We start from the raw sequence: 25063 nt of genomic DNA, 5'->3' as shown, positions 1-25063 counted from the left end.
GAACATATTAAAGGAAAATGTTTCCAGTCCAAGCAGGGCTGTTTTACGGCTCTCGGGGCCAGGAGTCTGACCGCAGAGTGGAAAGGCCTCGTCACGCTGCCGTTCCTTCTGCAGAGCGGCCTGGACCCCGCCCGCCCTCCTCTGCCCTCCTCGGAGGTCGGGGCTCTGCAGAGATGCTCAAGCTACAACAAAGTCCCCCTCGCCCCTGCCCCCCCAAGACTGGAGAAGAAATTCCTTAGAGGCCTGGGCTGAAGCCAGGGACTGATGTGTTTCCCATGATTCACTCAACAAATACCTGCAATTACTCCCCCTGTGCACCAGTGCCCCATCGGGTGCCGGGGATGAAGTGGGAACAAGAGGGACCTGTCCGGCCAGAGCCCTTGATCATCCTGAGACAGTGCTGTGGACAGTACTACATGTCAACATGGCTAAGCCAGAACGCCCCGTCCAACTATTAAACACCAGCCTGGGTGTTGCCACGGAGGTATTTTGTAGATGGGATTAACATCCAGGCTGTTTGACCCCACGTAATCAGGGTGGCAGTTAGCCCAAAGGTCTCAAGAGCAAAACTGAAGTTTCCTTTGGGAGGAGCAAGTTCCACCTTGTCCAAGAGAAAGCCAGACCCTAGCTGAAGTCGAGACAGATCTTAGGAACATAATTATTATTATTTTTAAAGATTTTATTTATTTATTTATTAGAGACACAGCGAATGAGAGAGAGAGAGAGAGAGAGAGACACAGGCAGAGGGAGAAGCAGGCTCCATGCACGGAGCCCGACGTGGGACTCGATCCCGGGTCTCCAGGATCACACCCCGGGCTGAAGGCGGCGCTAAACCACTAAGCCACCGGGGCTGCCCAGGAACATAATTATTACACTAGGCAAACTCAACACCCATTTGATGTTGGGGGACAGGAAGGTAGGTGAGGGGGGCTTTGTAGTCAAGGAAGTGAACCAGTACAAAACACTGGAAGTGGAGGGGCAGGTGCTTGGCCCTTGTTAAACCCAACTGGGTTTGCCAACTGTGCTTCTGGAAGTTTGGCTCCCATACCCCAGAGGCTGGGAGACAGGGCCCACCTTCAGGTGTCACTGGATCAGATGGCCAGTTCCTTGAGCAGCCTTGAGTGTTCTCAAGCAGGTACTTTAAGGGAGCTAGGGTCATCCTAGGGATGTGGCCTTGAGCCTTTAGACACCATGTTTGTGCTTTGTTCAAATCTTTATAGGTCAAGGTTTGGGCCTAGTCAAGAAGAGGGTTCAGAGGAGCCTGGCTTGGGTTTAGTTATGGAGAGTTGTTGTTTTTTTTTTTTTCCTAAGATTTTTATTTATTTATTCATGAGAAACACAGTGAGAGAGGCAGACATAGGCTGAGGGAGAAGCAGGCTCCCTGCAAGGAGCCTGATATGGGAATCGATCCCGGATCCTGGGATCATGCCCTGGGCCAAAGGCAGACACTCAACCGCTGAGCCACCCAGGCGTCCCGGTTATGGAGAGTCTTGGGCAGCCTGTGGATTGTGGCATCAGTGCCGCCCTGTGTCTCCAGTCTGCCCCGCTGCCCTACGAATTTCAGACTGGTCAGTCCCCACAGTTGCATAAGCCAGCTCCATGCAATAAGCCTCTTGATATACCATATCCTGTTGGTTCTCTCTTTGGGAGAACATGCTTGGGATGCCAGGCAAGGTGCTCAAGCCCCCACTGAGTCATGGAGATGGTTATGGAGTTAACAAATGTCTCTCTGGATGAGATGGATGGGCAGTCATTGAAGGCGCCTCTTCATTAACATCCAGAACCTGAGAAAGGAAGAAGAGAGGAGTAGGACGCTGAGGACAATCCCTTTGGATGGTTCTCAGGCCTGAGCCAGATGGAAGGGGTATCAGGTGCTATGACAGCCCCAGTTCCTCCCCATAGTGACCTGCAGTCCTTTCCTTGAGGCACTGTTCACTGCAGAAGGGGGCACCCAGACATTTCAAGGACTATCGGACATAGAGACTGAGTTGACACTGATCCCTGGAGACCACAAGGTACCATGGCCATCTAGAGCCTGAGGTCTTGGCAGAGGGGGCGTCTTGGTAATGGACAGTGTCCTGGACAAAGTTCAGCTCACAGTGGACCAGCTCCTTGGTTTCCCAGTGTGTGATTAGAACTGATGAGAGTTGGTGGGCCTTCCTCTGACCACTGAGGTCCTGGCCTGGGGGATGAGTGGGGAAGGCCATAGGAGGCCTCTGAAGCTGCCCCCACCCCAGCCAGAGCATTAAAAGGTACCCAGTATTGCACCTGCAGAGAGGCCACCGCCACAGGCCTGAAGAATGGAGGGGTGGCTCCCTGTACATCTCCATTTACTTTTCCAGTTCGGCCTCTCTCGGCACTAGGTGGGCCCCGGGGAATGAGCGTGGACCCCCACAGGCCCGAGCGAGTCGCTGCCCTCACCCAGCTGCTGTGCTGTGGGGAGGAGCTTCGCCGGAGTTCATCACTGGTACATGGCACTTGCACGTGGCACATGGCCACTGGGTTAGTGAACGCATTCTTTTCTACTCCAATTAGAAAAAAGGATGAAGGAGAAAAAAAAAAAAAGGAAAAGAAAGAAGGATGAGAAATAGTTCACGTTCCCATGAGCTAAACAAGAATATGCATTTATACTTTTTGCCCCGGGGCTAGGATTGCCAGATAAGATACAGATGCCTATTCTGTTTGGGGGGGGAGTGGCGGGATGATGAAAAAGTTCTGGAACTAGATAGTGGTGGTGTTTATACAACATTGTAAACGTACTAAATGCCAATGGATTTGTGCACCTAAAAATAGTTAAAATGGCAAATTTTACATCCTGTGTACTTCACTGCAACGAAAAAATAAACAGAAATATAGGAAGCCCAACTGAATTTGAATTCAGATCAACAATGAATTTTTTTTTTAAAGGATCAGTATGTCCCAGAGGTGTTTGCTGCTGAACAGGACTAATTATTAGGGAAATGCAAACCAAAACCACAATGAGATATTTCCACATCTGCATCCGGTGGCCGCTGTCAAGAAAACAAAACAAGGACGCCTGGGTGGCTCAGTCGGTTAAGCGTCTGCCTTCTGCTCAGGTCATGATCTCAAGGTCCTGGTGTCTAGCCCCACATCGGGGTAAAATCTTTAAACACATTATTTGAAAGTGGAGAGGGATGCCTGGGTGGCTCAGTGGTTGAGAGTCTGCCTTCGGCCCAGGGCCTGATCCTGGAGTCCCAGGATCGAGTGCCCCATCGGGCTCCCTGCATAGAGCCTGCTTCTCCCTCTGCCTGTGTCTCTGCCTCTCTTTCTGTCTCTCATGAATAAATAAATAAAATCTTTAAAAAAAAAAAAGAAAGTGGAGAGAGGTGATGGTTACACATCACTGCAAATGTACTAAATGCCAACTGAATTGTCCGCTTTAAAAGGGTGAATTTTATGTTATATAAATGTCACCTCAAAGAAAAGAGGACAAATAGTGCTGTGAGAATCGATAAAGTGTTACCTGGAGGATACGTTGTAAGTGGGAAAAACAGCACATGCTGGGGCAGAGGCAGTGTACCCTCTTGACCCCCATGCCTGCAAAGAGGTAGACACACGTCTTTGTGAGCATGGATGATGTCTGGGGAGGGACCTTACGTCCAGGGGCGCCTAGAAGGGACTAGAGGTGGTAGAGGTTTGAGGGGGCAGATGGAGGCTGACAGGGCCATGAGACCACTCAGGTGCCACCCGAGAAGGAGAGGAGGAAGGGGGGTGGGGAGAGCCTTAGGGATGGGAGCTGTGAGAAGGTCCAGGTTGAAGGAGTCCTCATCTGGCCCTGCCTCATGTCAGCATTGCTCTCTGTTGCTCATAAGCTGGGCTATTCCAGAAGCAGTGGTAGCTGGATCAACCTCGTAAGTGAGGGTGCCTGCTGCTGGCCTATGTGCCACTCTTTTTCTGACCCAAGACCCCTCTGTTCATGAGCCTGTCACCTGACAAATGACCAAGGCAGCCAACATCACCTGGCCAAGTCTTGTGGCTTGTGTGGTGGTTCCAAGTTCCTTGTGGCAGATGCTTCCTGGAAGACATTGAGGTCCTGGAGGACCTGCCTCTGTCCTTTTCCTTGTGGCCCCAGCCCAGGAATCCATGCACACTCTTATCCCGAGTCACCTCCCCCTCCCTCAAAGTGGGTGGCCAGGGGTGCCCTCACAGCTCTGCTTATGGGGAAGGATGTCCCTCCACTGTCCTTCAGGCCCCCCTGCATGAGGCTGGACCACAACCACTGCCTTGTCCTCATGTGCCACACAACTCCCAAGACCCATGCTGGAGGGTTAGCACGGTCCTGAGTGTAGGGGTGCCAGATTTATCAAGACAGACACATGCACACCCAGAAAACAAAGGTTTTTGGGGATTGGGTTTTTTTTTAGATTTTTAATTTTTATTTGTTCATGAGACACACGGAGAGAGAGCCGGAGACATAGGCAGAGGGAAAAGCAGGCTCCCTTTGAGGAGCCTGATGCAGTACTTGATCCCAGGACCCTGGGATCATGACCTGAGCCAAAGGCAGATGCTCAACCACTGAGCCACCCTGGCGCCCACCTCCAGAACTTTTTCATCTTCCAAAATGAAACCCCACTAAACACTGACTCCCTATCCTTCTACTTCAGCCCTTGGCACCCAACTGTTCTACTTTCTGCCTCCATATATCCAATTGTTCTAGCAACCTCATGTAAGTGGAACCACACAGTATTTGTGGTTTTTTTTAAATATTTTATTTATTTATTCATGAGAGACACACAGAGAGAGGCAGAGACACAGGCAGAGGGAGAAGCAGGCTCTTCACAGGGACCCCGGTGCAGGACTCGATCTCTAGACCCAGGATCATGCCCTGAGCCAAAGGCAGATGCTCAACAGGCTGAGCCAGCCAGGTGTCCCATATTTGTTCTTTTGTGACCAGCTTATTTCACTCAGTGTAATGTTCGAGGTTCATCATGTTATAGCCTGGGTCAGAATTGCCTTCCTTTTTAAGGCTGAATAATATTCCCCTGTATGGATGCACCACATCTTGGTTATCCATTGATCTGTCAATGGACACTTGAGTTGCTTCTGCCTTTTGGCTGTTGTCAATAATGTTGCTGTGAATATGGGTGTGCAAGTATCTGTTTGAGACCCTGCTTTCAATTCCTTTGGAGATCTACCCAGAAGTGGAATTGCTGGATTATTTATTCTATTTTCAATTTTCTTAAGGAACTGCCATATTGTTTTCCACAGTGATTGTACCATTTCACATTCCCACCAGCAGTGCACAACGGTTCCAGCATCTCCACATCCTTGCCAACACTTATTTTTTTGTGTTCTTTTATTTTTTTAAAGATTTTTTTTAATCTTTTTTTAAATTTTTATTTATTTATGATAGTCACAGAGAGAGAGAGAGGCAGAGACACAGGCAGAGGGAGAAGCAGGCTCTATGCACCAGGAGCCCGATGTGGGATTCGATCCTGGGTCTCCAGGATTGCGCCCTGGGCCAAAGGCAGGCGCCAAACCACTGCGCCACCCAGGGATCCCTTTTTTAAAGATTTTTATGTATTATTTTATTTGAGAGTGAGAGAGAGCAAGTGGAGGACAGGAGCGGAGGGAGAGAGAAGCAGACTTCCTGCGGAGCAGGGAGCCCAATGTGGGGCTCGATCCCAGGACCCTGAGATCATGACCTGAGCCAAAGGCAGACGCTTAACCGACTGAGCCACCCAGCTGCCCCTTAAATAATTTTTTAAAAGATTTATTTATTTATTTTAGAGAGAGAGAGAGAGAGAGAGTGCACCCAAGCAGGGGGAGGGGCACAGGGAGAGAGAGAGAGAAAATCTCAAGCAGACTCTTACAGTGTGGAGCCTGGCTCAGGACTCGATCTCATGACCCTGAGATCATGACCTGAGCCAAAATCAAGAGTTGGCCACTCAACTGACTGAGCAGCCACCCAGATACCCCTCGAATAATTGTTATTGGTCCCACACAAATGCCCCATCCCCATTAGCTGTCATCCAGCTCCCCCTCCCCCAGCCCCTGACACCCACTAACCTGCTCTCTGTGTCCATGGGTTTGTCTGTTCTGGACATTCCATACACATGGAATCACACACGATGTGCCCTTTTGTATCTGGCTTTTTTTCCCTCGGCACGATGTTTTCGAGGTTCATCCATGATATGACATGTATCAGAGCTTCAGTGCTCTTTATGGCTGAGAAACATTCCTCCGCGTGCATGGACCAGTGTTTATCCACGCCTCTGTTCCTGGACACTTGGGGTGTTTCTACCTTTGGGCGATGCTGCTGTGAACATACATGTACAAGAATCTCTTTGAGACCCGACATTCAATTATTCTGGGTACACACCCAGAAGCAGAGTTTCTGGCTCATAAAATAATTCTATGTTTAACTTTTTGAGGACCCGCCAAACTTCTTTCCACGGCCGCTGCCCCGTTTTGCATTCCCACCGGCGGTGCACGAGGCTTCCAGTCTCTCCACATCCTTGACAACACTTGTTATTTTCCACTTTGGACGACGATCGTCCTCGTGGGTGTGATGAGGTCCGTTCCCCTTCTGATTCTTTGGTCACCTCCTGACACGCTACGCCAGTTATTGATTCAGGATGACTTTGCTGGCCGTCCGTCCCCCTGCTGGAAGAGGCCACACAGCTCGCTGTGAACTGGGGACAGTGACATGGGGTCGGGGCCTGCGAGAAGGGGTGATTTAGTTTCCCACCCCAGCACCTTCAAAAATAGCCACAGTGGAATTCCATCCAAAATATATCCCGGCGTGCAGCCTGGTGCGGGAATAGAAGGGGGTCCCCAGGGGCTGCCTTCCTCCTTGGAGCCTGGCCGGCCACAATGGGAGCCTTGAGTCTCTGTGGGAACCAGAGCTTTGAGGCCAAGCCCAAACCCACCTCTCCAGACACCCCAGCGCATACCCCAAAAAAGCAACGTATGGTCAAATTAGAATCAAGGTGGCCGCACACTGTCCTCCCACCCAAGGCCTGCTGTGACCCATCGTTACCTTCAAAGAGGCCGTTCAGAGAGCAGAGAAGAGCTATAAAATAGACACACATGCCTATTTTTCTGTTCCCCACCGGCGTCGCTGGGGCCTTGGCCACACATCCATGTTCCACAAAGGGCTCCTTTGAAGCAAGAGTGGGGCCGTAGAGGGGTGCCCACAGAAACCCACAAGAGCCCACTGTTCTTGGGGGGGTCCCTAAGTGGGGTCCAGGTTTGCTGGAGCTGCCTCCCTCCCAGCAGGAGCAGGGTGAGGGCCACATGTGCGGAAGTCAGGACCCCAAGAGAGGGGCTTTCAGAAATGCTGCTGGCTGGGCTGGGAGAAGCAGCTGCATGATCCGAAATATGCTTTTTTTCCAAAGTCGTGGAACTTCCCTGCAGCAGCCACTGCCGCTGCTTACCCTTGAGGGACCTCTCTTGGTACGAGAGAAGAATTCCAGTTTCCTGGCCGCAGAGGCTGGCAGGGAACCGGAGGAGGGGCCGGACCAGGATGTGGGGCAGAGCTGTGAAGTCAGGACCTGGGCGGGTGGATTCAGGAGTGCAACCCGAGCTCAGCTCTGCTAAAGTCACCAAGTGGGATGGGCCTGGGATTGGCCAAGACCTACCCAGGACCCTGCCTGGGCCAAGAGAGACACACACCTGTGGCGGAAGCTCCATGGGGCTTCGGCATGGTCCAAAATGATTTTTCTTTTAAATTTCAATGATGAATTTTTTTTAACATTTTTAAAAAATTTTATTTATTTATGATAGTCACAGAGAGAGAAAGAGAGAGAGGCAGAGACATAGGCAGAGGGAGAAGCAGGCTCCATGCACCGGGAGCCCGATGTGGGATTCGATCCCGGGTCTCCAGGATCGCGCCCTGGGCCAAAGGCAGGCGCCAAACCGCTGCGCCACCCAGGGATCCCTCAATGATGAATTTTTTAAAAATATTTTATTTATTTATTTGAGAGAGAGTGAGATCGAAAGGGATCACAGAGAAAGAGGGAGAAGCAAAGTCGCTGCTGAGCAGGGAACCTGATGCGGGGCTCGATTTCAGGACCCTGAGATCATGACCCGAGCTAAAGGCAGATGCTTAGTTCACCGAGCCACCCAGGCGGCCCTAAAGTATACAGTTTGATACATCTGGCATATGTCTACACCTATGAAACTGTCGCCTTGATTAAGATAGTGAACACAGCCATCACTCCCAAATGTTCCCTCCTGCCCTATCTCATCCGTCCCTCTCGCCTCTCCTGGGCAACCTCTGATCTGTTTCCTGTCAGTTTACAGTACTTCACACTTGCTACAATGGCAAAGAAATGGAATCTCGCAGTGTGTCGCCTTTGGGGTCTGGCTTCTTTCACTCGGCTAATGCCATGGAGGTACATCCGTGTTGTGGCACGTCTCCTTAGTCCACGCCTTGTCATCTTTGAGAAGTATTTCATCGTGGGTTCACCCATCACCCCGATGACGGATGGTTCGGTTATTCCAGTACAGGATGATTACAAACAAAGCTGCTGTGAGCAGTTGCACCAGGCCCTCGATGGACCTACTTTTCCTTTCTCTCGAGGAAACCCCAAGGAGGGGCAAGGCTGGCTCTGTGGTGGGTCCATGATGAACTCCTGCAGAAGCTGCCAAGCTGCCTTTCCAAGCGGCTGCACCATTCTGCATTTCCAGCAGCCTGGACGTGAGTTCTGGTTCCTCCCACCCTCGCCGGCACTTGCTAGTGTCAGCTTTTTTCCTGTGAGCATGGGAGTAGGGGATCACGCTTGACACTGTGTTCTGGGTTGTGAGGTTACAGTGGTCTTATATCCTACTTTTCTGTTCTGTCCAATTTGTTTTTTCTTTCCTAACAATCAAGAATATATTCCTGGGCAGCCCGGGTGGCTCAGTGGTTTAAGTAACACCTTCAGCCCAGGGCCTGATCCTGGAGACCCAGGATCGAGTCCCACGTCAGGCTCCCTGCTTGGAGCCTGCTTCTCCCTCTGCCTGTGTCTCTGCCTCTCTGTGTCTCAAATAAATAAATAAATAAATAAATAAATAAATAAATAAATAGATAAATAAATAAATAAATCTTAAAAAAAAAAGAATATATTCCTTTTACAGTGGGGGACCCTCCATCTCATACACACAAAACTTCCAGTTTTCTCCCCAATAGGAAAAACATACAAAAATTAAATGCCCATTAGACAGCAGCTTTGTTTTGGTCAGAAGTCTCATTAAAGGTACCAGGTTTCGGGACGCCCAGGCAGCTCAGTGGTTGAGCCTTTGCCTTCAGCTCAGGGCATGATCCTAGGGTCCAGGGATCGAGTCCAACATCAGGCTCCCTGCATGGAGCCTGCATCTCCCTCTGCCTGTGTCTCTGCCTCTCTGTGTGTGTGTGTGTGTGTGTGTGTCATGAATAAATAAATAAAATCTAAAAAAAAAAAAATTTTTTTTTTAAGTTACCAGGTTTCATTTTCAGGTGATAGAAATATTCTGGAGCTAGATAGAGTTGATGGTTGCACAACACTGTGAACGCACTAAATACCCCTGAATTGCCCACCTTAGAGCTGCTGAAGTGGTAAATTTTATGTTATGTGAGTTTTTTAAATTCAATTTTTAAAAAAATTTAATTTTTTAAAGTGGTGCATCAGAATAACCCGAGTACCTCTGTCATCTACCACTTTGCATCCGGTTGTTTAGGAGAAGTGACCAACTGAGATGATGCCCAGGGTGGTCGGGATGGGGCTCCCGGGAGGAATCTCACCTCCTGGGTGATGGTCCTGGTGTGTTATGGTGGCCGTGTTGAAACCAGCTGGTCCTTCCTCCGCCAGTGGAATGTTCACGTGCCCTGCAATTTGCCCAAGAGCAATTGAGGGATGTGTTGGAGGTGTCCACAGCTGGGCAAACCTGGAATCTACCTCCATGCTGAACGAGGTCAAAAAGCCATCAAGAAGCATGCCCTGAGGGATGGATGTCAAAGCGGCCTCAACTCAGAAATAGAATCACCACCTGAAAAAGAGTAAGTCCCTCTAAGATCACAGATAGCATGATGACCTTTATAAAGTTAAACACAATCCAACTAAAAAATACACGCACTTTTTTTATACGAATGGAGCCCAACGTGGGGCTTGAACTCATAATCCTGAGATCAAGACCTGAGCTGAGGGATGCCTGGGTGGCTCAGCGGTTTGGCACCTGCCTTCAGCCTAGGGTGTCCTGGAATCAAGTTCCGAGTCGGGCTCTCTGCGTGGAGCCTGCTTCTCCCTCTGCCTCTGTCTCTACATCTCCCTCTGTGTCTCTCATGAATAAATAAATACAATCTTAAAAAAAAAAGCTGAGATCAAGAGTCAGACACTTAACCGACTGAGCCACCCAGGTGTCCTATGTGCATTTTTAGTGACAAATAGAGGTATAAAAAAATAGAGCACAAGGGTTGAATGGAGGATTCAAGGCGAAGGGTGCTCGGTGGGGGGTGTTAGTTCCATGGAGCTGTTGTAACAAGTCACCAAAGACTGTGTGGCTTTAACCCCAGGAATCTGTTCTCCTCTTTCTTGAGGCCAGATACTCAGGAACAAGGTGTCAGAGGGACCATGCTCCCACTAATGGCTCTACGGGGGATACTTACTGGCCTCTCCCAGCCTGTGGGGGCTCCAGACCTTCTTAGACTTGCAACCACATCACTCCAATCTCTGCCTCTGTGTCCACATGGCCTTCTCCCTGCATGTGTCTCCTCTCCTGTCTCTCTCTCTTTTTTAAGATTTTATTTATTTATTCATGAGAGACACAGAGAGGCAGAGACACAGGCAGAGGGAGAAGCAGGCTCTCTGCAGACAGCCCGAAGTAGGACTTGATCCCAGATCCCGGAATCATGTCCTGAGACAAAGGCAGATGTGCAACCACTGAGCCACTCAAGTGTCCCTCTCCTGTCTCTTATAAGGACACCTGTCATTGGATTTAGGGCCTACCCTAAATCCAAGATGATTTTATCTGGAGGTCCTTCACTTAGGTACTTCTGCAAGGTTCTGTTTTCTTTTTCTTTCTTTCTTTCTTTTTTTTTTTTAAGTTTCCGTTTTCCAAATGAGGTCACATCCATAGGTTCTGGGGGTCAGGACTCAGCCGTTTTTTTTTCTTTTTTTTTTTTTTTTTTTGGAGGAACACCATCCAACTTATTATAGGAGGCCAACGTTAATTATTGCTTGTTGGGTTTTTAAAAATGACTAGTAACCAAGTAAACAAAAGTGGTCACAGAACCTCTAGGGATGAGAATATGGCCTAGACCAAGCATTATTTATTTCTCATCCTTTCCATGTCATATCTTAAAAAAGCCCTCCCGGTTAGTGTTGAAATGCAGATGCCTGGGGCACCTGGGTGGCTCAGTTGGTTGAGCATCTGCCTTCAGCTCAGGTCATGATCCCAGGGTCCTGGGATCGAGCCCCTGCTCAGCAAGGAATCTGCTTCTTCCTCTGCCTCTGCCCCTCCCTGCCCCCATCCTCCTCCTGCTCTTGCTCAAACGTGCAGTTTCTCTCTCTCCCAAAGAATAAGTTAGAAAAAAAAAAAAAAACTTTAAAAAATGCAGATGACTGGGACCATCCAGGACCTTCCCAAGCTGAGAAACTGGTGGGGGGTGGGGTGGGGTCCTTGGAGATCGAGCCCCTCCAATCTGAGATGCCTGCATCATACAGGACATCCCAGGCCCCTCTGAAAAGCTCCTAGGCTTCCTTCCGGGACAATTTCTCCTGGACAAACTTTTTTAAGAGTATCCAGATGAATCCCAACCTCCTATCCCCCAGTGTTGGATTCAAAGACAGTGTGTTTCCTGCTCTGCGCCTCAGTTTCCACTCCTAGAAAATGGGCCAATGCCACCTACTCTCAGAGTTGCTGTGGTGCTGGTTGTCAGGTGACACTAACCTCTATCCTCCTCTTGTTCGTTTCGCAGCAGGGGTTTGTTTCTCAACCTCAGCACTTTCAACATTTTGGGCCGGATTTCCCTGGGGGCTGGGGGAGGAGTTTGCCCTGTGTGTTGTAGGACTTGTAGCAGCATCCCTGGCCTCTACCCACTAGATGCCAGTATAGAGTTGCCAGATTCAGCAAATACAAACGCGGGATTCCCCGGGGTAAATTTGAATTTCAGATAAACATATAATGATTTTGAGAGACACCTAACTCTGGGAAATGAACAAGGGTTAGTGGAAGGGGAAGTGGGCAGGGGGTTGGGGTGACTGGGTGATGGGCACTGAGGGGGGCACTTGATGGGATGAGCACTGGGTGTTATGCTATATGTTGGCTAATTGAACTCCAATAAGAAAAAATTTTAAAACCCTATAAATATGAAAAAAACAGGAAAAAATATAATGATTTTTTAACCTAAAAATATATATTCCAAATATTGCACGGCACATACTTACACTAAAAAACACGGACAAGGTAGTGCCAAGGAAATTCAATGGGAAAAGGATAGTTTCTTCAACTGATGGTGATGATGGGACATCTGGATGCCCACATGCAAAGAATGAAGTTGGGTCTCCACCGTATATATATAGTGGTATATATACACCATATAAATCTCTGAGACCTTGGATTTGGCAATAATCTCTTAGAAATGACGCCAAAAGCACAACCAACAAAAGGAAAAACAGATAAGGTAGACTTTATCAAGATGACGCTCTCTGGCATCTCTTCTTATAAGGACACAAATTCTGTCGTCAGGGCCCCACCCTCATGACTTCATCTACCCCTTAATTCCCTCCTATTCCCTCCTAATACCATTGCTTTGGGGATTAGCGAGAGATTCAACACATTCTGTGAATTATCTTTTCCCTTTCTTCATGGTGTCCTTTGGTACAAAAAAGTTTGCAATTTTCTTTTTTGTTTGAGATTTTATTTATTTATGAGAGACACACACAGAGAGAGAGAGAGGCAGAGGGAGAAGGAGGCTCCATGCAGGGAGCCCGACATGGGACTCGATCCCGGGTCTCCAGGATCAAGCCCTGGGCTGAAGGCGGCACTAACCACTGAGCTACCCAGGCTGCCCAGCCCTTCATTGGTCTAGTTTTCTTTGGCTGCTGATGCTTTTACTAAATGTCAATGTCTAAGAAATCTTAGTCTATTTCAAGATCACACAGATTAGCCCCTGTGTTTTCTTCTAAGAGTTTAATGGTTTTAGCTCTTCATTTAGATCTTGGATCCATTTTGAGTTAATTTTTGTATATGATGTGAGAAAGGGTTCTGAAGTCCACAATCTCCATCTTGCTCTCTGTTTTGTCGGTGGATATCCAGTTGTCCTAGCATCATTTGTTGTAAAGAATGTATTTCCCCATTGAATGGTGGATGAATCAAGATTCTCCAGAAAAACAGACCCAACAAAACAGAAAGTGAGAGAGAGGAAAAGAGGTAGAGGGAGATGGAATGAGGGAGAGGGAGAGGGAGATTGAGACTTCATTTCAGACAGCTGGCTCACTTGATTATGGAAGCTTGGCCGATTCAACACCTGCTGAGTAGGCTAGACACCTAGGAAAGTTAGCACTTTGAGTCTAAAGGCAGTTTCCTGGCAAAATTCCTTTTTTCTTGAGGCCAGTCTTTTTCTATTAAGGCCTTCAACTGATTGGATAAGGACGACCCATACTATGAAGAGGAATCTGCTTTACACAAAGTCTGCTGATTTATCTGTTCATCTCACCTAAAAAAATACCTTCATGGAGACACCTAAAACAATGTTTGACCAAACATCTAGGTACCGTGGCCTAATGAGGTTGACACAGAAAATTAACTGTCATAAGTCCACCTCTTTTTTTTTTAATATTTCATTTATTCATTCATGAGAGACAACAACTCTTAGATGCTCTGATATAAAGTCAATACGTCATGTCACATGAGAAGGGGATAAGAGAAGGAAGAAAACATAGATATTTGCTATCTACATTATACACACACATTCATAACAGAAGAAGGAAACAAATACTTATGACAATTACAGTCCTCATTTCTGTAACTGACCATGTGGGCATAGCCAATGGGCACCACCCATTCCATATTCCCTTTGCCCTCGGCAAGCACCTGAGTGATCATGCGAGCCAAATCTTCATGCCTGAAGGGCCATGAGTGATCCTGGCCAAATTGCGTTGTAATTTTCATTGACCTTAATGGTAACACTAAGGGCATGGTAATACCAAGAGATAACTTCGGGGATCTCCTATATTCCAGACATGCTCTTCCTTCCTTACTTACACTGCAGAGTCACTGGCCATTTCCCCTTGATGGTCAGGATCAATCACTCTAGCCAGCACAGGAACTTTCTTTCTTTCTTTCTTTCTTTCTTTCTTTCTTTCTTTCTTTCTTTCTTATATTTATTTGAGAGAATGAGAGGGAGAAGGAGAGAGAGAAGCAGACTTGCCATTGAGCAGAGAACCTGATGTGGAGCTCTTTCCCAGGACCCTGAGATCACAACCTGAGTCAAAGGCAGAAGCTTAACCAACTGAGCCACCCAGGTGCCCCAGTAATTCCCTTCTTTACCTGTTAATTCCAAGGCATGAAGAACCTAGAGTGACCAAGTAGTCATCTTAACTTGTAGTTCAGTGGGATCATTGTTTCTCCTGGTCTAAGCATTTCTCCTTTTTTTTTTTTTTTATTTATTCATGAGAGAGAAGAGAGGCAGAGACACAGGCAGAAGCAGAAGCAGGCTCCATGCAGGGAGCCCAACGTGGGACTCGATCCCGGGACTTCAGGATCATGCCCTGAGCCAAAGGCAGGTGCTAAACCACTGAGCCACCCAGGGATCCCCGTGTTCCTCCCTTTAAAATGAAGACCTGTAGGCCAGAAAAGCATAAAGTCATAGGGACAGGAAGCAGAAACTTTGCTAGTGGGTCACTAGGGGTGATAGTGAGTGGTGCCACTCCCATCACCACCTCTCGATTCCTGGATCCTTGAGTCCTGGTTGGGGGGAAAATAGCACCATAGATTGGATACTGATTCAGAGCATATGCAGACTCCTGGAGAACCGTGCCCCAGCCTACAATGTAATGCTACCTCGTTGGCACTGAGCCCAAGTCTTCAAATGTCTATCCCACTGCGCTACCAAACCAGCTGCTTCAGGGTGGTGGGGCACATGGGAAAACCAGTGAATTCCATTGGCATGGGTCCATCGCTGTGCTTTATTTCCTGAAAAGTGAGTTCCTTGGTCAGAAGGAACACCATGAGGAACACCATGATGGTGGATAAGGCCTTCAGTAAGTCCACAGACAGTAGTTTTGGCAGAAACATTGCGTGCGGGGAAGACAATTCCATGTGCAGAATAAGTGTCTGTCTGGTAGGACAAAATGCTCTTTCCCATAATGGAACAATTGTACTCAACCTGCCACTAGGTATCTGGCTGATCACCTCAGGGAATGTTGCCATCCCGGGGGCTCAGGGTTGGTCTCTGCTCCTGGCAGGTTGGGCACTCAGAAGTGGCCATAGCCAGATCGGCCTTGGTGAGTCAGAAAGTTCATGATGCTGAGCCCATGCATAACCTCCATTCCTGCCACACGGCCACATGGTTCATGAGCCCAGTGGGCAATAGCAGGGGTGGCTGGGGAAAGAGCCCGCCTGGAATCCATGGTACAGGTTATCCTATCCACTTGACTATTAAAATCCTCCTCTGCTGAGGTCACTCTTTGGTAAGCATTCACACGACACATAAATATCTTCACACTTCCTCCCATTCAGTGAGGTCTAGTCACATACTTCTTTCCCAGATTTCTTTGTCATGAATTTTCCGATCGTCTTCCTTCCAATTCTCTGACCATCCAAACAAACCATTTGCAACAGCCCATAAATCAGTATAAAATTGCATGTTTGGCCATTTCTCCTTCCAAGCAAAATGAACAACTAAGTGCTTGAAGTTTTGCCCACTGGGAGGACTTCCCTTCACCATTGTCCTTCAGGGATGTCCCAGAGGGATGGTAGTGTTGCAGCTGTCCCCTTTAGGTGGGGCCTGTATATTGTATAATCCAGGTCTAAGATATCTTCCTCTAGGGGTGTCTGGGTGGCTCAGTGGGTTAAGCATCTGCCTTTGGCTGGATCATGAACCCAGGCTCCTGGGATTGAGCCCCAAGTAGGGTTCCCTGCTTAGCGGGGGTAGTCTGCTTCTCCCTCTCTCTCTGCCCCTCCCCACTGCCCATGCTCTGCCTCTGTCTCTCCCTCTCATGAATAAATAAATATTCATTTTAAGATTTATTTAAATAAATAAAATAAATCTTTATTTTAAAAAATTTATTCATGAGAGACACAGAAAGAGAGAGGCAGAGACATAGGCAGAGGGAGAAGCAGGCTCCATGCAGGGAGCCCAATGTGAGACTCGATGCCAGAACTCCAGAATCCTGCCCTGAGCCGAAGGCAGACTCTCAACCTCTGAGGCACCTAGGCATCCCAATAAATAAATAATCTTTTTTATTTTTTTAACGATTTTATTTATTTATTCATGAGAGACACAGAGAGAGAGGCAGAGACACAGGCAGATGGAGAAGCAGGCTCCATGTAGGGAGCCTGATGTGGGACTCAACCCTGGGGACTCCAGGATCATGTCCTGGGCTGAAGGCAGGCACTAAACCACTGAGCCACCCAGGGATCCCTATAAAATCTTTAAGAAAAAAAAAAAAAGATAGCTTCCTCTGTTAGCTGATGATGTTCATAATAAACTTCACATGAAGCTATAGACACAGATATAGGAGACAGAAGGCAACATAGCACAGGTGGGGACCATGGACATTTGGGCTACTTCTTGCAGCTTACTTATTTGTGCTTTTGGGATCTGCTTGGACCAGATCTTATATATTTACCACTACCATTGAGTGTTGCTGTGCATACCCACCTTCACAGGTTGATGTGTCAGACAATATCAAGTTCATGATAGGTAGCTCAGGTCACGTGGTAACTTTGTGGCCCATGGTGAAGTATTCAGTTCTTACTAAGGCCCAGTAGCAGGCCTAAAGTTGTTTCACAAAAGGAAGGTAGTTATCTGCAGAGGATGGCAGGGGTTTGCTCCCAAATCCTAAGGGCCTGCACTGTGGTTCACTTATGGCTTCCCTATCAGCCACTGCCACTTAGAGTACCATTGTAATTGCTGGATCTCATGGCTCAAGCGGCAGAACAAGTTGCAAGGCAGCCTGGGCCTGTTGCAAAGCCTTCATGTGCTCCGGGCCTCCCCTTAAAACTAAGTTTTCTGAGTCACCCAGTAAACAGGCCACAGGAGCACACCCAAATGAAGAATCTGTTTGCCTCCAAGATCAAAGAGGCCCACTAGGTGTTGTGCCTCTTTTTTGGTTGTGGTAGGAGCCAGATGTGACAACTTATCCTTCACCTTATATCTCTCACGCCATTGGATCACTAGAAATTTCACTGAGGTAGAGGGTCTCTGAAATTTTGTCAGATTTACTTCCCATCTTCTGATATGTGACTATCTTACCAATAAATCTAGAGGATTTTCTCCTTACTCACTAGGCTCAATCAACACAATGCTATCAATGTAATGGCCTAGTGTGGTACCCCGTGGAAGGGAAAGACAATCAAGATTCCCAATACCTAAATTATGACATAAGGCTGGAGAGTTGATATACCCGAGATGGGACAGTGAAGGTGTACTGCTGGCTTTGCCAGCTGAAAGCAAACTACTTCTGGTGGGCCTTATGGATAGGATTGGAGGAAAAGACATTTGCCAGCCCAATAGCTACACACCAGGTACCAGGGGGTGTGTTAATTTGCTTAAGCAATGAAACCACATTGATAGAACAGCTGCAGTTGGAGTTACAACCTGGTTAAGCTTGCAATAATCCACTGTCATTCTGCAAGCTCCATCTGTCTTCTGCACAAGCCACAGAGGAGAGGTGAATGGGAATGTAGTAAGAATTACCACTCCTGCATCTTTCAGGTCATTGGTGGTGGCACCAATCTCCGGAATCCCACGAGTGCAGGATTGCTTCAGTTTTACCATTTTCTTAGTAGAGACAATTCTAGTGGCTTTCCCTTTGCTATTTCCCCCATAAAAACCATTACTCAGAGGGATCCCTGGGTGGCTCAGCGGTTTGGTGCCTGCCTTTGGCCCAAGGAATGATCCTGGAGTCCCGGGATTGAGTCCCGCGTTGGGCTCCCTGCATGGAGCCTGCTTCTCCCTCTGCCTGTGTCTCTGCCTCTCTCTGTCTCTCATGAATGAATAAATCTTAAAAAAAAAAAAAAAATTACTCAGGGAACTTATGTGAAGATTCTGCTAAGTTTATCTATTCCAATTGTGCATTCTAGAACCGGGGAAATAAGCACAGGATGGGTTTGGGAACTCAGTGGATCCATATCTCACCTCCAGAAGGCCCTACTCTGACTGGTGTACAGCAGTGACATTTTGGGTCTCCTGGAATTAGTGTCATTCAGAGCCAGTGTCCAGTAATCCCTGAAAGGCCTGATTATTGCAGTTTCCCCAACACACAGTCACGCTAGTAAAGGGCCGTGGGTCCCATGGGAGAGACTGAAAGATTAATAGTGTAGTTTTCACTAGTGTACTGGAGTCCTTCCTCAGCCTTCCCTTTTTATTCAAGGGACTTGGGTTTGTGAACTGGCTCAAGTTCAGAAGTAGATGGAGGGTCTGTGGCTCTCTGTTTTGATGGTTCAAGATTTTTTTTTTCACTCGATCTAGAACTCTTCTGCTTATACAAAACAAGTAAGAATTTAGTAAGCTTCCCATCGATTTTACTTCTGGGAGTACCATGATCAACTAGTCCAAAATACAGAATAGTCTATTGCTCAGACTATTCTGATGGCTCCTTTGCCTCTGCTATCCATTTTGGTAACCACATCTACCTTGCCTTTGGTTGTTGAATGCCACTACTGGGCTCCTACCACTCCAAAGTCCAATTACTCTCTCTACATTTAGGTTTCCCAATTCAATGGCAACAGTTGCCACGGTAAGCTCTGGTCTACAAAGGGGAGTGATCAGAGAGCTCTTCAAGGATGCTGAGGCTCCCCTCTACCCCTGCCCCCACAAATTCACTTCTCACAGTCACGCTGAAAGGTGTGTCATCTGGACCCTCTGAGGGAGGTCTTTTTTTTTTTTTTTTTTTTTTTTTTTAGGGAGGTCTTAAATGACAATCCACTCAAACATTTCAATCTCTGGTAAGTCTTTGACTTCTTTTCTCTATTGTAAACCACAATTACTATTAAATTGTTTATTTCTCCTTTCAATTTTATCCCAATTTGCTTTATGTATTTTGGGACTTTGTTGTTAGGTGCATATATCTTTATAATTATTATATCTTCTTAATAGATGAAATCTAAATAAAATCTTAATAAAATAAAATGTTAATTAAAAAATAAACATTTTATTTATTTATATTTTTTTAAAGATTTTATTTATTTATTTATTTATTTATTTATTTATTTATTTATTTATTTATTTATTTTTATGAGAGACATACAGAGAGAGAAACAGAAACATATGCAGGGGGAGAAGCAGGCTCCATGCAGGGAGCCTGATATGGGACTTGATCCTAGATCCTGGGATCATGCCCTGAGCCAAAGGCAGACACTCAACCGCTGAGCCGCCCAGGGGTCCCTATTTATTTACATTTTTAAAAAGATTTTACTTATTTGAGAGAGAGAGAGAGAGAGAGAGAGAGAGAGAATGAACATGAGCCAGGGGAGGGGCAAAGGGAGAGGGAGAAGCAGGCTTCCTGCTGAGCAGGGAGCCTGACTTGGGGCTTTTTCCCAGGACTCTGAGGTCATGACTTGAGCCAAAGTCAAAGGCTCATTATTCTCATGAATAAAATCTTTAAACAACAACAAAAAAATCTTTAAACAAACAAACAAAAATAACAACAACAAAACAAGTCAGACTCTTCATCCAGGTGCCCCTAGTTTAAATCCATCTGACAATCTCTGCCTTTTTTTTTTTTTAAGATTTATTTATTTATGATAGACACACAGAGAGAGAGAAAGAGGCAGAGACACAGGAGGAGGGAGAAGCAGGTTCCATGCCGGGAGCTCGACGCGGGACTGGATCCTGGGACTCCAGGATCGCACCCCAGGCCAAAGGCAGGCAGGCGCCAAACCCCTGAGCCACCCAGGGATACCCCCCCCTTTTTTTTTAAGATCGTATTTATTCATGAGAGACACACAGAGACAGGCAGAGACACAGGCAGAGGGAGAAGCAGGCTCCCCACAGGGAGCCCGCTGCCGAACTCAATCCCAGGTCCCCGGGATCATGACCCGAGCCCGAAGGCAAATGCTCAACCATTGAGCCACCCAGGTGTCCCTCTTTTTTTTTTTTTTTTTATTTTTATTTTTATTTTTATTTTTTTAAATTTTTTAAAATTTTTATTTATTTATGATAGTCACAGAGAGAGAAAGAGAGAGAGGCAGAGACATAGGCAGAGGGAGAAGCAGGCTCCATGCACCGGAAGCCCGATGTGGGATTCGATCCCGAGTCTCCAGGATCGCGCCCTGGGCCAAAGGCAGGCGCCAAACCGCTGCGCCACCCAGGGATCCCTTTTTTTTTTTTTTTTTAAAGAGATTTTTATGTATTCATGAGAGACAGGGAGAGGCAGAGACATAGGCAGAGGGACAAGCAGGCTCCCTGCAAGGATCCTGAAGTGGAACTCGATCCCAGAACCCCAGAATCAACCACTGAGCCACCCAGGTGGCCCTAATCCATTTACATTTAAGTAATTCCAGATAAGGACTTATTTTTGCCATGCTGCTACTAGTTTTCTATATGGGTCTATCTTCCTCCCTCCCCCACAATTCCTCCGCTACCACCTTCATTTTCAATAATGTTTTAGTATATCATCCAAAATGTCATTTTGCAAATGTGACTGTACGTAAAAAATAAAGAGGAAATCTTTAGAAGTGGAAATGCTAAGTCAAAGGAGGGGAGGAAAAGGCATTTAAATCTGTGATAGGTGTTACCAGATTGGTCTTAAATGCTTCTATCAATTCAATTGACTATTCCAAAGAGGACTTTGTGTTTTATTGAAACCATCCATTGGCTTGTTGGAATTTCCTCTTAAACTCTGTTTTTCTGGGAACCTAATTATTCAATTTCTCTATTCCCACATTTTACTGCATAGTAGGAGGCCAGAAAAGATGTAAAGAAAGAAAAAGGAATCTCTTATCATGTAATGACAGGAATATTGGAAAATGAGAAACCATACAGAATCAGGAACTTTTAGTGTAGCTGTGCAAACCAGGAGCCCTGTGAACTGACTTCAATTATTTAGAAGGCGCCAGAATCTTGCAACAAAAAGGGAAGTGGATGTGGAGAGGTTTTCCCAGTCACTATATAAAAAAGGAAGCTGAGGCTTGAAGTTAATAAACCAGTAGCTGAACTTGGACAAACTTTTACTGAGCACCTACTGTGTCGGGGCATTATTCTCCCCTTGGGAAAGATTGTGTAATGTGAACAAGCCAACTTCTGTGCATGTCGAAATGCTTTTTTATAAATACTTCAGGAAGTGAATAGTAGTGCATGTATTCTTCATCTCACCTTTTTTTCCCCAACATTTTAAAAAAGATTTTATTTTTAAGCAATCTCTACATGGAACGTGGAGCTCGAACTCACCACCCAGAGATCAAGTGACAGGCTCCACACAGAGAGCCATCCAGAAGCGCTTCTTCATCCCATCTTAATGGATAGGATTTCCCTTTCCCAGGGGAGGAAACTCTAGACTCAGAGAAGTGAAGTCACTTGTACAAAATCACACAGCTAGCAGGTGTCCAGGTCAGGATTTCACCCCAAAGCAAGCACTCCCAATCACTTTTTTTTTTTTTCCCAATCACTTTGGTATAGCCTCTGAATAATAAGATTAAAAATTATTAATTATGCAATTATAATTAATGTAACCTATAATTACAATATATTATTATAGCTATTGTAATAATTACTATATTAATTGACATTATTGTTATTATGATTATCGTCCGAAGCAGCAGCAACCACCATTGCCCTGTGGCCAACCTCCATGCTAAGGACTGTCCCATTCTTTTTTTCAAACAACGAATACTGAGCATCTATCTGTGCTATGCCAGGACCCCCATTTTACAGACGGGGAAATTGAGGCCCAGGGAGCTTCTCCCAGAGATGGAGGTACACTGTCCCTGCCAAGCATCCTCAACTGGGTGTTCCGAGACCACCTTTGTAAAGCAACCTGGTAGTGTTCAATTCACGTGAGGCACTGCAGCCACCCGCACCGGTGCAACTACCTGGGTCTCGCCGCCCCGCGCCGCTGAACAGCGGTTGGGGCGGGACCACGTCCTCGTGCGGCCGCCGCGACGGCGGTTGGAAGACCCGCCCCCTGCGCGTGCGCTCTGAGTGTTCCGCCGGCGCGCTCAGTTGCGGGCGTCCGGGCGCGGTTGGAGGCGTCCGCGAGGAGCGCGCGCGCCCTGCGCCGGCGTCGGGCTCGCGCACGCGCACCTGCGCCGGCGTCGGGCTCGCGCACGCGCACGGCAGCGGCAGCGGCGGCGGTTCCTGCCGGGGGCTGCGAGCGGCGGGCGGCTCCGAGGGGAGCAGCGGCGCTGAGGGGTTCGGCGACAGCAGCGGAGGCTCGGCACGCGTGGCTCTTGGCCCAGCTCGCGCCGCGGAGGGCGTTTCAGTCTGGTTCAGGAGCGTGGGCGCGGCGGCGGTGGTGGCCCGAGGCCTGCGGCCTAGGCCTCAGCGCGGCGGCGGGCTCGAGTGCGGCGCGGAGCCGGCCTGAGGGCCCTACTCGGCGGCACCATGAGCGTGGAGGCGTACGGGCCCAGTTCTCAGACGCTCACCTTCCTGGACACCGAGGAAGCCGAGCTGCTCGGCGCCGACACACAGGGCTCGGAGTTCGAGTTCACCGACTTCACCCTCCCCAGTCAGACGCAGACGCCCCCGGGTGGCCCCGGCGGCCCCGGAGGAGGTGGCGCGGGCGGCCCGGTCGGCGCTGGCGCGGGCGCTGCGGCCGGACAGCTGGACGCGCAGGTGAGCGGCACATGGCGGCGCCGGAAGCCCGGGCTGGGCCGCGGCGCCCGGGAGCCTGCTCGGGGTCCTGCCCTCTGGCCGGGTCCGGAGTAACCTGTCTCGGGTCCCCGACTCAGGCCCGGCCCGGGCTGACCTTCCCCGAGTCTCCCATTCCGGCCGGGCCCGGAGTAACCTGCCCCGGGTTCCCGTCTCCAGCTGGGCCTGGGTAGTTCTGTTTGGAGTCCGGCTGTGGTTGGGTCCGGGTGATCTGCTCAGGATCTACCTCAGGCCGCATCTTAGGTCACCTGCCCGAAGTCCCTTCCGGGCGTGTCCGAGGTGACTTGCCGTCGGTCGGTCCCTGGCCAGGTTGGGGATGACCTGTCCCCGAGTTTCCCTCCTGCTGCGTTCGTGCCCTGCTCAAGCCAGCGCCGGGGTGATCTGCCTGGGTTCCCCCACTGGCCGATCCGTCCTCCCTGCCCCCCCCCCCACCTGTGGTCCCAGCACCCCTCCCCCCCAATCATGCTTACTGAGCCGCGGGTTCAAATTTCCCCAGGCCCTGGGACGCTGGAGAGGAGAGGGTCGAAGCTCCTGCAGCAGAAACCGATTTTTTGCCACCAATCGAGACCCCCATACTCGTTGGCTATTAAGATTATTCAAGAGACAGGTTGCGTTTTGTTTTTCCTCCTTGTATTGCCTGTTGCTGAAACCGACCTGTTATGTAACTCCACAACCCTGCCTTGGAAAAGTTAGATTTGAGTTTGTTCCTCCAATGGGGTAGTGCTAGTGGGTTTTACATAAATGGTACTGCCACGTTGGAAAATGTTGTTTTTAATGAATGTTTTTAGTGAATGTTTAGGGGAAAGCTACTTGGATATTTTAAGTTTGGGTTATGGGAAGTATCACACTCACACTTCCTGAACCTAGGTCCCTGCTCTGGTGTGGCAGAGGGCACTGGCTGGGGTCTTGGGCTGGGATACCTTGTCACAGGTGTCCCTTGGTATGAGGACCCACCGTCAGGGCTGGGAGAGCCACACCATCTCATCCAGTGTGAGCTCAGACTGTCCTTGGGGGAGGAGGGCTTGCATTCTAGTTGATTGAGTCACTCCCGTGGGTAGACCACCCACTTGGATTTTCTTTTAGCCCCTAATAGAAGCAGAAAACATTTGACTCATTCTAACCTCAGATTCCTTAAAAATAGATGCCTGTTGGGTGGAGCATCAGGGAGAACAGGTGTGCAAGTATGTATGTTTTTTCAGTTTGGTTTACATATGGTGGAGGAAGGTAGAGAGGAGAGTTTGCCTGAGCGGCTGGCAGCTCATAACACCTGTAGTTTCATGTTCTGTAGACTTGTTTCCACAACTGTAAAAAGGGAGTATAGGAGTTTTGTTACTTTTAAACATATGTGAGACCTGGCCTCATGTTTGGGTGGACCGGTTAGCACTGTCTATAACTTGTGTCCAGCATGGCCAGAAGGCTAAGGAGAAAAATCTCTCCATTGAGCAATGTGCCAGGATTCATGGCAGCTCAGGATTGGGAAAGGTAATTGTTTTATTGCAAATTCTTTTTAAACTGTAACTAATATAAAGCAGCAGCTCTGACTTCTAGTGTTGTCCTTGCAGTTCTGTGTGATTAATTGCAGGGTGTGTCCTTCTCTTTAAGTTGAAATGATCTATTTTTCTGTACCTGGACACTGATCTATGTAAAACAAGAGCCTTAAACTCTCCAAATTAGGTAAATGTTGCAGTTTAGCTCATTTGAGTTCTCATGACATCAAAAGGGTTTACCCTTCCTTGCCTTTAATTAACTCTGACCCACTCACCTGTAGCTTAACTTTTGTGTTTGGGGAATATCCTTTTTATTGCAAGAGAAGGCCCTAAGTTTGGAGGCAGGAAAGTCTGAATAGAATTGGAAAGTGGAAAAAAGTTGATTATTTCCTGTGCCAGTTGGTGGCATTGGCTGCCTGCAACATTTGGGATTTTCCTTATTTGTCCTCAGGAGTTGGCTGTATAGCTAACTGTACGATGGGGCTTCCAGAAAGACTCAAAAAACCCATTCTGAATGCCTTTTGATTTTATCTTATTGGATAAGTGGCTGTGACTTATCAAATGCTGTGCAGCCACTTCTGTTTCACAGCTTTCCTGAGATAGAATTCATAACACCGTA

At 47.9% G+C, this 25063-nt stretch overlaps 1 protein-coding gene and 1 long non-coding RNA gene across 6 annotated transcripts in view; one reads left to right on the top strand and one right to left on the bottom strand.

Annotated features, from left to right (window-relative positions):
- Window positions 1-709: 709 nt before the first annotated feature.
- On the bottom strand, window positions 710-18124 carry LOC112666764 (uncharacterized). 2 transcript variants are annotated; one of them, XR_007404277.1, is made up of 5 exons: window positions 16808-18124; window positions 9728-9972; window positions 6031-6627; window positions 2269-2522; window positions 710-1784 (listed from the first exon to the last, which is right to left on the bottom strand). It is a non-coding gene; the product is annotated as an uncharacterized LOC112666764 (long non-coding RNA). The 2 variants fall into 2 exon arrangements; XR_003140959.3 differs by lacking the exons at window positions 9728-9972; window positions 16808-18124 and adding an exon at window positions 7004-8915.
- Window positions 18125-22428: 4304 nt separating this feature from the next.
- UPF1 (UPF1 RNA helicase and ATPase) overlaps window positions 22429-25063 on the top strand; it is a 36746-nt gene continuing 34111 nt past the window's right edge. Inside the window, exon 1 of one of the 4 annotated variants that reach the window (XM_049098081.1) lies at window positions 22429-22921. In XM_049098081.1, coding sequence (XP_048954038.1) covers window positions 22691-22921 — 231 coding nt within the window. In that variant the 5' untranslated portion in view covers window positions 22429-22690. The remainder of the gene's footprint in view (window positions 22922-25063) is intronic. The other 3 variants (XM_049098082.1, XM_025458126.3, XM_025458128.3) reach the window with 3 other exon arrangements.

The sequence above is a fragment of the Canis lupus genome, chromosome 20 (genome assembly GCF_003254725.2).
Source record: "Canis lupus dingo isolate Sandy chromosome 20, ASM325472v2, whole genome shotgun sequence".
NCBI lineage: Eukaryota > Metazoa > Chordata > Mammalia > Carnivora > Canidae > Canis > Canis lupus.
This window is presented reverse-complemented; position numbering and strand designations above follow the sequence as displayed.